General features: G+C 43.0%; 1 protein-coding gene across 1 annotated transcript in view; it reads left to right on the top strand.

The window, feature by feature from the left end:
* SCML4 (sex comb on midleg-like 4 (Drosophila)) overlaps window positions 1-8,321 on the top strand; it is a 68,840-nt gene extending 60,519 nt beyond the window's left edge. Inside the window, 2 exon segments of the mRNA XM_008637756.2 lie at window positions 3,165-3,310; window positions 7,657-8,321. Coding sequence (XP_008635978.2) covers window positions 3,165-3,310; window positions 7,657-7,782 — 272 coding nt within the window. The 3' untranslated portion in view covers window positions 7,783-8,321.
* The last annotated feature ends 4,758 nt before the right edge of the window (window positions 8,322-13,079 follow it).

The raw sequence follows: 13,079 nt of genomic DNA, 5'->3' as shown, positions 1-13,079 counted from the left end.
TTCCCTCAGCTTTAATCAGCTTTTGCCACTGAGCTGGTAATTCCAGCTGTTTCTGTGTGGTCAATGGTCTTGACTAGGACGCCTGGAGACATTCCCCTGCAGAGGAACCTCTTCACTGTCCTTCCCCAATATCATTTGAGGCAGGAGGGGAAAGTGCTTCCCTCTGATTACCTAAATTTCCATATCCCATTCCATTAATTTGACAAATTTTTGCCACCTGTCAAAAACAGGAAATTGGATTTGACCTAGATTATGATCTCTAAAAATAATTATTGGTCGCAAGCACTCCCATCTCTTTGTAATCTGAGTATTCATTATCATCTTGATTAATTCTGATGACAGGATGGCATAGGATACCCAGGAGACATGAGACTTCCTCATTTATCTAATTCTTAGGTTAAGTGTGAATACCTTCAGATATGAAAAAAATGTATAGTACTTGCCCTGCTGCCATCAAACACTTTCTTGCTTAATGTAATCTTTCACCAAAGTGATGCTATTGAAAGAAACCCCATGCCTTTGTGTAGACATGAAATTATCTATTTTCTTTTGTAAATAGAGAAATTACACTCAGATGTGTAAATTATAATGTTAAAAAGCCAAAGAGATTAATCAACAAAATAAATTGTAAAATATATGGAAAACCAGATTGTTTCCAGAGTCACCAGCCAAAACCTGATATTTTGCTGCAAACTGGGGGTATTGAAGAATTAGTATCAACACATAATTCTTGTTTTTATATTATGATATTATACTATACCTCAGGCATGGATTTGAAAGGGTTATATTCACCTGCTGGGGTCTGGAATAGTTCTAGCCATGCAGTCTCTTTAGAAAGGTCATTTATATATTTGTCTTTCAGAAATCACATTTATGCTATTGATTGCTAGATTGAAAAGGAGTGAATAGATTCCCCCTGTCATTTCAACCTTTTCTTCTCATCCCCCTTCCTTTTATTACAGATACTTCCAATACCTGTGAAGGCTCCCAGCTGCACTCAGGGCTCTCTGCTCCCCTTTGCCCTTTCGTGGGCAGTTTGAGGCAGGAGTCACTGGGCTGCAGACTGCCCTTTCTGTTCCCAGTGTAAACCCCAAGCTAAGTCCTCTGGGCTTTCCTTACATTTATACAAATTTAAGGGAGAAACCGTGCTTCTGAGTAGTGGCACAACGTCTCCTCTGACCATGTTATGGCAGTAGCATAGAAACTTCTGCAATCTTTTGGACACAGCCAAACCTTTCTCTTCTCCCTCCATTTTCTGACTAGTTTGCAAAAGCCTGGTCTTTTTCCTGACCTTTGATTTGAGGTGGTGTAGTTCCCAATACCTCCACACATCAGCTCTCATCCAAACCACTGACAGATCGTAAAGGGGAGAAATACCTCTCCAAGACAAGTCTCAGTTCTCCCACTTGTCCCTGACAAAGTTCCTCAATGTTACTGATGATCCAGGGGTTGGCCAAGATTACCCTATTTGTTTTGCACTCTCTGTCTTCATTGTTTCATGCCAAAGGCTCCAGATGGTGTCTGTACCGTTGTGTGTTGCATTTATTCTGTGAGCAGAGCCCAGAGTCACCTGAGTCCATACGAACACTGGTCCTCGCTGTCTAATTAAAAGGACCTGCAACTCTTCCTTGTCCTTTGTATCCAGAACAGTGACTTACCAAATGAGAGTGGAATTATCATGATATTTACATCTCATCTCATTATGAAAACCATCAACCAGATTTGCACATTCATAGCACTGCTGCTTTCTGAAATACATTTTGAGTAACTGCAAATACACCTTGTTACATTATACGGTAAGATGAGCACGGTGGCAAGGAAGAAAGGACCAATATGCACATAAAACCATTATTGGGCATATATGGGCAGAGTCTCAGCCACTATAGATCAGCAGAGCTCTATTGAAGTCAATGGAATGACAATCTACATAAGCCCCAAACCCACCCAGCACATTTACTCATGTGCATTAGGATCATGTTTTGAGTCATGCATGGGGATTCTCACATATCTCATCTGTCTTTATAAGCTCAGTATGTCTCTGGATAGCTCATCCCTTCTCTCCTCAGCAGTTCTGTTTGCCTCTTGGCTACTTGGGGCATTTCCAGGCTCTACTTTATGTGTCTGTGGCCTCCCTCTACACATACTCTTCTGTTTGATTTCTGGTCTTCTGTGGTGTATACTTGCTTGTCATTTGCACGTCTCTCATTAAAAACTGGGCCTTGACAGAAAGAGATGAGCAGATGTGGTGAGCAAGTAACATTTAATACATCTGTGTACTGCTGCCTGCTAATGCAAAATTTGCTTGGTGAAGATATAAACAAATAGAAACAGCTTTCCTGTAACCTAGCATAATATAGTTCTTGTCGTAAAGAAGCAGCATAAGTGGGGGTACAAATTATATTCAGGTGGAGATTGAGATTTATAATTCTGCAGAGACTAAGAATAAAAACATAAATGCACTTTCATTCCAATGTGCCTTTATTCACTTGATTTAAAGCTACAGCAAGCTGAAGTCACCTTAAATCATCGAGGGCTTGTACCATTAAAAAGTCACATGTGCAATGTTCATCTTCACATGTTTTAGTAACTTTCCAAATTGGCATTCACTGGGGATCATCAGCTTTGTGAGAGACTAAGATTAGGAAGATATGGACTGAAAACCTTGTGCTAAGCTCTAAAACAAGTATGAATATCTGAATGCAAATGAAAAAACCCTATTTGCTACATCCTGATTTTATCCTCTAGCCTTTGCATTCTATGGCAGAGTCCTTTGTTTAGTGCTGAAGAATTTTCTCTCCAGGTGTGAGGGTAGTGTCTTCTTTAGCCAAGATCCCTGCTGCTGCAGATCAGACAGCAGGGGCAGCTTGGTTTAAGAGCCCGGCAGCTGGCACATTTTTCCTTCCCCAGCAGGGACTTGAGGGTTTCATGTTTTTTAACACAATTCACCAGCTGGGATCATGTCTTTCAATAAACAGTCACATTAGAAACTGCTGCAAGTCCCCTTTTCTCCCTACACCACCATCTCCGGCTGATACTTGCACACACAGATCCAATGTCCAATGCTGCAGGGAGGCTGCCAAAGCCCTGCATGCTCACAATCACAAACCAAGGAAACTTCTGCATGCCACTGTAATGCACTGTTGTGGGCTTTTTTGTACCCATAGCCTCAAGTCCTTCACCTGAACGACAAGATGCAGCTCGGCCATCAAGCAAGAATCCTTTGACCTGGACAGTGGATGATGTGGTTTGGTTTGTGAAGGATGCAGACCCTCAAGCTTTAGGCCCTCACGTGGACCTCTTCAGAAAACACGTAAGTAGAAGGCTGCCCTTACCACTTCTGGGTAATTTGAGTCACAAGAGATAGTCAGCACATGTCACACACACAGCCCCTCAGCTGCCTTGAGCTGCCATAGGCAGTGTTTGTGCTCAGCCAGGTTGAATGCAGGGCCTGGAAAGGAGTTCAGCACCTCTGGGGGGTTTGGGCTAAAGAAATTTCACTTATGCCTTGAGATGGGGGTGGAACACCAGGATGGACTTTGTGAAGAGATGGACGATGTCCCAAGCCTGTCAGTATTAAAGAGGCTTTTGGAAAGTGCCCTTAATAACACGGTGCAATTTGGTCAGCCCTGAATTGCTCTGGCAGTTGGACTAGATCATTGGAGGTCCCTTCCAACTGAAATAGTCCTATACTATTCTATGCTATTTTGTGCTATGCTATGCTACTCTATTAATTTATACTTCAATGGGGAAACCCTAACGGTGTTTTAAGAAAGTGCTCACTGTTCCCAGCTACTCCAGCATAAATTGTTTTTACGCCAAGCCTAAGAGAAAGCACTGAGGATCTGGTGCTCCTTTTTCATTGTCAGATTCACACAAAAAGCCTCTTTTCAATGTCAGTTTTTTTCACAGGATACACATGATTCTTCTCTGAAGAGCATTTTTTATGTGTCTCTAGATATTTAGCAGGAGAAATCCAAACCAGCCAATATTTTAATCTTTTTCCCCTCAGTATTATGTAGCTACATAACCAAATTTAACAGACCTGCTGACTCACTAGAGGATATGATAGTTACTTTTGTGAGTCAACCTCCAGTGATTGAAATTATATTATCCTTAACTAGTAAATGGCAAGACAGTAAACTTGTCTGATCTGGAGTTTTCTGTTCTGCTGGTGTGTATGGAGTTGACACCAATGTATCTACTAGCATTTTTGGCCTTCTGCTTCTCTCCTTAATCAATTCAGTCTGGCTATGAAAAATGGATTTTAGCCTGAAAGTGACTTGTTTGTGTTCAGCTGGAGGTCATAACTTTCATGTAAGTGCCTGAACCTAGGTCTAAATGAGAATTGCTCCCCAGCCCTGAGTCCTGATCAGCACCCCCAGCGCTGCAGAGACAACAGGTGGGCTTGATCACTCCTTGCCCCAATGCCAGCAGAGACAAGTGGGGCTGTGGGGCTGCAGACGAGAGCTGAGGGAGGTAAATGGACTTTCAGCTACTCTCTGCACCCAGGGTTTCCAGATGCAGGAGAGGAGGTGGGTGAGGAGCAGCTGAAAATGAAGATGAACACAGGCCTTGGTGTCTGCTCACGCTAGGAAGGAATTCAGGCCATCTGCCATCTATAGACCAGTCTGTGGCATGAGAACAACAGCAGGCACAGCGGTGTAGGGCCAAATCTGCAAGTACAGGTCAGGTGCTGGCTTACTTTTCCTGCCTTCTGCCTTATCAGCTGATAATGAAAGCATGGCCTATATTGGTCATGTGGCAACCAGGCAGAGAAACGAGCCACCTTCAGATTTGAAGGAACTTGCTATAGAATGAGTTTCTGAGAATATCAGAAGGGGCTGTGCATCAAGAGAAAATCTTCATGCAAGGGAGCAAGAATTGACATGGTCTGAGGCATACAGGTATATCCCAAAGGAAAAAAAACCCAACTTTTAAAGTTTGTCTTGTAAATATGGAGAGTGCAAAAGCACTAATTTTGTCTAGTTTCCATCTGTAGTAAAGTATTTTATGTAGCAGCAGGGCAGGGGAGCACTCCAGGCAGTCATGGGCCAGCTGCACTGGAGAATGCCACGATACTGCAGCTGCTCTGCGACCGAAGAGATCAAGCTAAATTGCCACTAAAGACTGTCCCTGTCATCCTTTGTTGCACACCCAGCACCCATGGGCTCTACTTATCATTGGCTTCCTGGTAAAATACGCCATAGGTGTGAGAACCTGGGTATGATTGCCACACAACTCAATTCAATTACACCTTTGAGTTATATATGTCCCTGCAATTTTTCAGCCTTCAGACCTCATCTGGATTAGCACAAAGACCCCAGGGGTGAGAGACAAGTGATTAGTCCATTAACCTCAGCCATATCTTCCTGTGTGTTCAATCTTTCTGTGAAGCAGGTGCATAATTTACTTAGAAGCACTTACTGTCATTGACAAGGCCCAGCTATCACCCGAAATAGTTGCGTTGGCAATCGGCTCATCTGAGCTGGGAGAGAGAGGCTGTTGGGACCAGCAGGAAGAAAACAGCTGGAGGATGTATCCTGAATGGGGCAGTGTGCTTTCCTACTGCTCTGTCAGGCCATTTGGGCGTTGACCTCAGCCCTCAGAGCCAGCTCTTCCAGCATGCAGCACACATCCTTCACTGCCCCAACAGGCAATGCAGGATGCTCTGGCTCTGTCTGCTCTTCCTACCAGGAGCAGAAGCTTTGCTTCTTGCCAAGATACCCGAGGAGCTCTGTTACATGTAGCTCTTGAGAGTGTCCACCAAAGACTGAGAAACTTCCTACTAGCTCCCCTCGGCTGTTCCCTTCTCCCTCAGCACATCTGTGTGCCAAGCTATTCCAGCTGAGCCCATCACTGATAGAGATTTTGGTCTTATGGAGAGGAGCCATTGCCCTGGCCAGGGACCTTTTAGCAGCGCTGTGTGAGAGCTCATGCAGACTCTATCAGCAGGGAAGACTTGGCAGAAAGATTGGGGGAAGAGAGATGGAGGAGAGGAAAAGTGACACTGATGGCACTGAATGTTACCAGTTCCAGACCTGGTATCTTCTGCTGGGGCTATTGCAGATGTGGGAACTATGTTATCAAAGTCTTTTAAAATTATTTTTAAAAGGCCTGACACAGTAATACTGTAAAGAAGTCAAGCCAAGAATCTGCCCAGGGAAATGGCTAATATGGGATATTTAATTGGATATGAATGCTCCCTCTGGCATACTATTGTCATGGAGTTTAGTTTTGACCCCTACACAGTAATAATAATGGAAATAATAAAATGCTGAACTCAACATTTAGAAACAGCTGCCTCCACACCTGACCCTTGACTGTGGTTTTTTTTATGACACCACATTTAAAGGAGTTCTTATTTTATTTCTTATGCAAATAGTAATTATGCATAACACTTATTCTTACTTTACCTTAGCTTCCTTAAAATAATGGCAAGGAGAGCAGAGAGGAGGTGAAGGGAGTTTCTATTATGGATAGAGTGGGGGTTGCAAAATGAAGAGCATTAATTGATTGAGTTAATCAGAAAGTGACCTTAACTGCTCATCAGATAAATCACCTAGTGAATGGAATAATAATGATCAGGGCAAATTAGGATCCATGGCTTTGCTTAATAAGTAGGCAATGGATCACAGTGGAAAGGTCTGACCATCAAAACCATAGAACACAATACAGACAGCATTGGGGTGTGTTGTCTGTGTTTGTATATCCACATATACATACTGCTTGTGATATTTTAGCTCTGACAGTCCAAGTGTGTAAATGTGCTGGAAACTGTGGGGATGGGTAGTATTTTTTGGCAGATCCACTAATACAGTCAGGAAAAAACAGATAATCTTTGGGTCTAAGGTAGAACAGTATAGCTGAAAGCTTCTGTGTTCTACTGCCCATAGCAGAGTCTCTTTGTGGGCTCAGGCTGCTTTCACAGTAGCACTTTGTAATTTCAAAAGGTTTTCAAGCCAACAGTTCTGAGATAAACAGCTGAGCTTCGTGGCAATTTTCTCCACTTACATGAGGGTCAAATTAAAATTGAGCAAATTTTATTAATAAATGCAATTAAATAAGCAAGTTACTACTGTCTTCAATTTGAGAAAAAACCCCATATATATATATATATATATACACACATATACATATATATATACACACACCCATGCACCATATACTCTCATCACGGGATATAAGTGTACTGGATATGTATGTTTCACTAGATATGTGAAACAGGTGGATAGCTGGGGATAAAGCTCAAACTGAGATTCAGAGGTGTTCTATTAGCAGTTTAATGTGGCTACATCCTTCGCTGTCTCCATCATACCTTTCTCTCAAGGCTGACTGGCTTTTCTCAGAATTGTGCTTAGAGCAACACTGATTTTTTAAAAATTCTACTTTTAATTGCAAAATAAATTGAAAACCTAGACTAATCTTATAGTTCCTTGAAGAATAAAAGGTAGTATTTAATTAAACCTTCCTTTGCAGCTTCCTTCTATCACACCTCAGATTTCAATTTTCTAAATGAAATTTCAGAATGCATGACATTTCAGGTAGCTCTACCCTAAATGACATGCTGTTTCTAATTCACCTTGTTTAATGTGTCAGGACACAGCACTTAAAGGGGGGTTAACACATTCTGATTCTCTTCCTCTCCTTTGAAACCAGGAAATTGATGGCAATGCTTTGTTACTGCTGAAAAGCGACATGATCATGAAATACCTGGGGCTGAAATTGGGACCGGCACTGAAACTGTGTTACCACATTGATAAGCTCAAGCAAGCCAAGTTCTAACAATTTCTTGAACGACAGAATGTGAGCTAAATCTAGATGGAAGACTAAAGGTAACATGTTGCCTTACAGAAATGCATTCATTTGCAGATTGCTTTTCCTTCTTTTTTATCAAAGACTTTGTCTTTTTTAACATTTGTGCATTGTCACCTTTTTTTAATCCAATGGGATTTTTTGGGCTGCTTTGTGTTAATAATTTGCCAAAAAGTATATAATTACAATAATTATTTTGTATCATTAATATTATTATTATTATAGTAAGTCCTATTTTTGTAATCAGAAGTGGGAAATCAAAACCAAACACAGCTATAGCATATGCTGAGGACTGCTAGAAGACAAACCAAGAGTCCCTCACTTGCCACGGGTCCGCCTCGGAGGAGTAATCGCTGACCTGCATTGCCTGGGCACCAGCTCCACTCTCCATGCTCAGGGGCTGGAAAAGTGCAGCGTTTGGTCACCTTTGTCTGATGGGAACTTCCCCGTGTCTTGCACTATCCGGAAAACTTGAATTATTCACTTAAACAAAAAAAAAAAAAAAACAACAACAACAAAAAAAAGGAACAAAGAAAAGAAAATAAAAGCAAAAAAAAAAAAAAAAAGGGGGGGGAGCCCACACGATAGGTTGTGGATTTCTCTGTGGAAAACAAAAAAAAAAAAAAAAAAAAAAAAAAAAAAGGGAGGGAGGGGAAGGTTTTTCCCCCAGCTAAAGTAGTTTTTCCCGCTAGAGGGAGCAGCCCAAGCAGACTTGTCGCTGGAGCTCTGATGCTGCGGTGCTTTCCATCTGATGAGCTTTGACCGTCGTGACTCTCCTATCGAACACGGTCATAAATGCCGCCAAGGAATCACAGGCTCCCAGCAGGATGCGCCCATCACCGTTTACAGATAATTAATTCAAGAAAAGCCCAAATGCAGAGAGTGTTTCTGACAGGATGTTTCCCGTCACACCAAAGAGGGGGTGGATGGCTCCCACGGTGTCTGGCACGCACAGCTGTCAGCTCCCTTCCCTGAGCTGCCTCAGTCTGGCGTACACTTTGTGGCACTCCAAGAAAAATCTGAATTTCTGGGTTTGTTTTTGTTTTCTCTTTAAAAAACGAGGAAGCCAGGCGGGATCGTTCCTCGCAAGGACCTGGGCACATCTCTGCACTTTGCAATGATGGTCAGGCCCAGGACAGATGCTGTAGGGTTGGTTCCTGATTGCCCTGTGGCTTTCACTACACAGACAGATGTGCTGGACTTTCTGTCTCAAGAGAATTAAAAATTCTCTTCTGCCTCTTACACAAATCTAAAAGGTGCTTATTGACACTTCATGTAACTGAGAGGGAGAAAACAGGTCTCAGGCTGAGGAAGTAATCTGTGGAATGGGTATGTCCTTGTTTTCATCCACAAAGGATGACTATGAAGTGACACATCCATATAGTTCAAACCCTTAGTGCATGAGAAGGAGAGGTAGCAAGTGTTTGTAAGTCATGCAGGTAATTTTAGAGCTAGTTAGCTCAACTGAATTGAGAAGCAGGGTCCTGATAATATGCAAGATTGTTCAACCCTGTTTATGTAGAAAAGAATGTTACCAAAAATACCTCATGAAATAAAATTCAACTTGATGCATGTTGCTAGACTAGAACTCCTACAAAAAATGCCCATTCAAATGCCTACTCCTGGAAATCCTTAGAAATAGGAGAAACCATATCCTACAAGACTTTCACGAAACTCCTGGGGACTACTCTCCTAATTTAGAAAACTCGTCATAAAGTTGGAGGATTGGATCTTTACAGGACTGACCAGCTTTCAGCAAATCCTGTCTGCATGCTGAAACACCCTAAACAGGAATAGCTGAACAACTGTATTAAATGAAAAGTCATATATGTAATTGAGTGACGTAATATAGGGAACCCTAAACGTGCCAATGCTTGTAACACAACACCCATCCACATCACTTTGTGGTATAAAGAATGGAAATCTCTTCAGTCAGCTATATGGTTGAGGCAGAGGTGACTTTCCATCAACAGCAAATTTGTACAGTTCGTTTTTCACTCTTACATTCCCAAAATATGTAAAAATCTTGCTGTATTAGTAATATCACCTTCAAAGAGTCCTCAAACAATCTTTTTTTCTCCTCATAATTACAAACTTAGTTAACCTCTCTTCCTTTTTCAAAATGGGATTTTAATTCCTTCACTTAAAACCCCACCTTGCTGTAATGTATCAGTAATCAGAGCTGGTTAGACTTTATCAGATGGCTTCAATGCTGGAAAATCCCACTTTGTCAAAATCAAAACTCTTCATAAAAGCATGTCGCTTTCTAACATTAAATTCTATTTAACTGAAACTGCAGCTTTCAGTAGTGTCAAAACATCATTTTGACATTTTGGAAGTGGAACGTTTTTGTTCCAAGAATATTTTTGCATTTTATTGAATTTTCCTGGAGGATCCGTAGCTTCACATTTTGTTCTGAGAGTGGGGGGAAAAAAACCACAACCCAGAACTAGACTTTCCTAAGCAAGAATCCTTCCCATTCTGTTCTGTGTCTCACCCCTTTCTTCCATCCCCTGCCCCTACTCCGGATGTTACAGCCAAGGGGGCTGATCATACCAACACAGTATGAAGAGGCTCCATGGTGGTAATGATGTTGTACACATGGTTTAACATGCTGAAACAGTGTTCATGTGTGTATCTGATGTACACAGTCAGTGGTGCCATCTCATTTGATATCACACTTGTACGTATATCAGGACTGTCCAGGCCATGATATTTAATGTTCTGTTTCTCACAGGAGAGGCAGTTAGTGGATTCATTTTACGTGTAAGTAATGCTTATGACAAAAATTCCTCATTGCATGGTGTTGTTTTGTTTTGTTTTGTTTCGCTCGAGGGGCAATTAGGAGACTAACATTATTGTGATTGCTGTAATACAGAACTTGTACCTAATTTTTATCTTTCAGTACTTGTCAGTGAAGGTAGTTAAGCAGCTCTGCTCTGCTGAGGGTGTCAGGCCATTTCCTCAGAACAGGCACAAAAGAACCGGGATATGCATGTCAGCTGCTTCTCCGTTGGCTGCTGCTTTAGACTGCGCCTCTACAAATTACTTCGCTTGCTATTCCTTTCACAGCTCTCCCTTCAGACTGTAGCCAACCCAGTTGTATTTTTTAACAGTTCCCAACAGGTGGGTGTATGTGAGATACCTTTAAAAGCAACACATGTGCCTCTTTTCTACTTCTAAGCACTCGTAGTTGGATCAAAAGGCACTTTGGTTGCTCCAGGCAGTTTCAATTCTTTGTGGGCTTTCATTTTTTTTTTAAAAGCAAGCAGTCAAAGTCCAAGGATTGGGGACTGCTCTTCCCTTGCTTGAGTGGTGGTTACAGGGTATTGGGAGCACAGAGCCAGTGCTCCCTGGCAGACCATCTTCTTGGATCTCACGTGGCTGACCAGCTCAGCCTCAGCTGCCAGCACAGTCCAGTCACGCTGCCTTCCCATCCACCTGCCGTCACAGCCTCTTCTCTCACACCAGCAAATGCCTCCTTCCCCAGCCAGACCTAATTGCATTTCAAGAAATGCCTCTGGGAAAGCCTCCACCTCTCTGAGCCCGCTGTCTTGCTTGGCAGGCTGAGGAGTGCAGCAGCCTCTGCAGCATTAGCAGCTTCGCTCAATGTGATTAATGCAGGCAGGCACCCTTGGGACCGGCATGTAAAGCATCACTCTGGGCTGTTATTGCCCTTAAACTGATGGCTGAATTTCTATAGGTTGTCAGCAGTCTTCATGAGTTACACTTCCTTCCTTCGTAAGGAACGGATGGCTGTGAGAGATTAAATGGAGCATTATTAGCAAAACTAGCAATAATTAGTAAAACAACAAGAAAATGACTGATAAAGTTTTTGTCTGGAAAGAATGCCTCTGTTGGCTCAGCAGCAGGAGAACACACCATCCTTCAAAGCCTGCTCCTGACTGCAGCAGCTCTGGATGGCCATTCCTCTCGCCCTGGCACAGCCACCCCTGGGTTCATTCCTGCCCATGGGATGCAGCAACCCCCATCTCTGGCTGCACTGTTTGGGGGCTGCACAAGCTCAGGGGGGAATCTGTCAGCTCTTACTTCCCCGAAACACACCCAACCCCCTCAGTTAATTAGTTAGTGCCTTCTTTAGTTCCCTACTCTCTCTTTTCACCTGAGTCACTTCTGTTTGAAAAAAAGACATTATGAGGGAGATCCCCCAGGTCCTTCGAGCAACCTGTGAATGACCCCTCAGCTCACCCCACAGAGAAGCATCTCTAGGGTCAGACATCTGCCTAGATACAACTGATCCTCCCTCAGCACCAGAAAGGCAGGCAAGAATTAAATGCCCCTTTTTTATTAATTAAAACTAAAGGCTTTTCAGTCCCTTCCCCCCTCCTAAATACAGCCTCCCTCCACAGGGCCAGTTGCTTGCTTCTCCCCAAAGCAGCAAGGAGGGAGACAGAGAAGGTGCCCAAAAGGACTGCCTGCTGCTGGCTGATCCAGCAAGGCAGCAGCTATGGAAGGACCAAAACCAGCTGCTCCCCTGGTTTGAAACTGGTTTGGCTGGGGAGAGGTGTCATGCCCAGGGATTTGTTCTGGGGGATTTTCCTGTCAGACGTATGCAGGTTGCACCCCAGCGTTTCAGACTGCACCTTCAGTCAATTGCACGTTCAGTCTGTTGCAGTGTGGACTTTGTCTCCAAATCCGCCTTCTTGAGCTTGTGTTATGGGACTGCTCTGCTGGCGCAGGCTGCTTCCACATCAACAGGCTTGGGGTTGCTAGGGAAGTAAGTCATAACAAGCACATTGAGGGTAAAAATTCAGGGAAATGGCAGGTCAGCAAGATTCTCCTTCCCTTTCCAAGCAGTTCTGTGTGCAGAACTTTACTGCAGCAGCTCCCTAATGGGGCAGAATGTGCTGACTTTTGGCTGAGGTAGAGTTAAAACATGACACCCACACACCATTACGCCCTGCTGCTGGCAACTGGGTCATAAGGAGCCATAGGGATTTTTCTTCTCTCACCAAGAATTACGGTCCCAAATTCACACACCTTTACCAGAGAAGGTGGGCAAGTAGCTGCACACACTGCCTCTGATGCCTTGAAGTAGTTGCATGCTGTTCTCCAACCCATGCTCCTTTCATGGACAATTGGAAATCGATTCCCTTGGAAATCTAAAATTTTGCTTGAAAAAGAATCACTTTTATTCACTGCCATGAGTTAAATATTATGGAAACACGACTGCTAACAATTTGCTTCGCATAATTTGTACTAATGCTAATAAGCAACAGCTGCAACACTTCCTGTTGTAAATTCTT

Source organism: Corvus brachyrhynchos, unplaced genomic scaffold, assembly GCF_000691975.1.
Source record: "Corvus brachyrhynchos isolate BGI_N302 unplaced genomic scaffold, ASM69197v1 scaffold14, whole genome shotgun sequence".
Lineage (NCBI taxonomy): Eukaryota > Metazoa > Chordata > Aves > Passeriformes > Corvidae > Corvus > Corvus brachyrhynchos.
The sequence above is the reverse complement of the archived record's forward strand: the minus strand, read 5'-3'. Positions and strand labels throughout refer to the sequence as shown.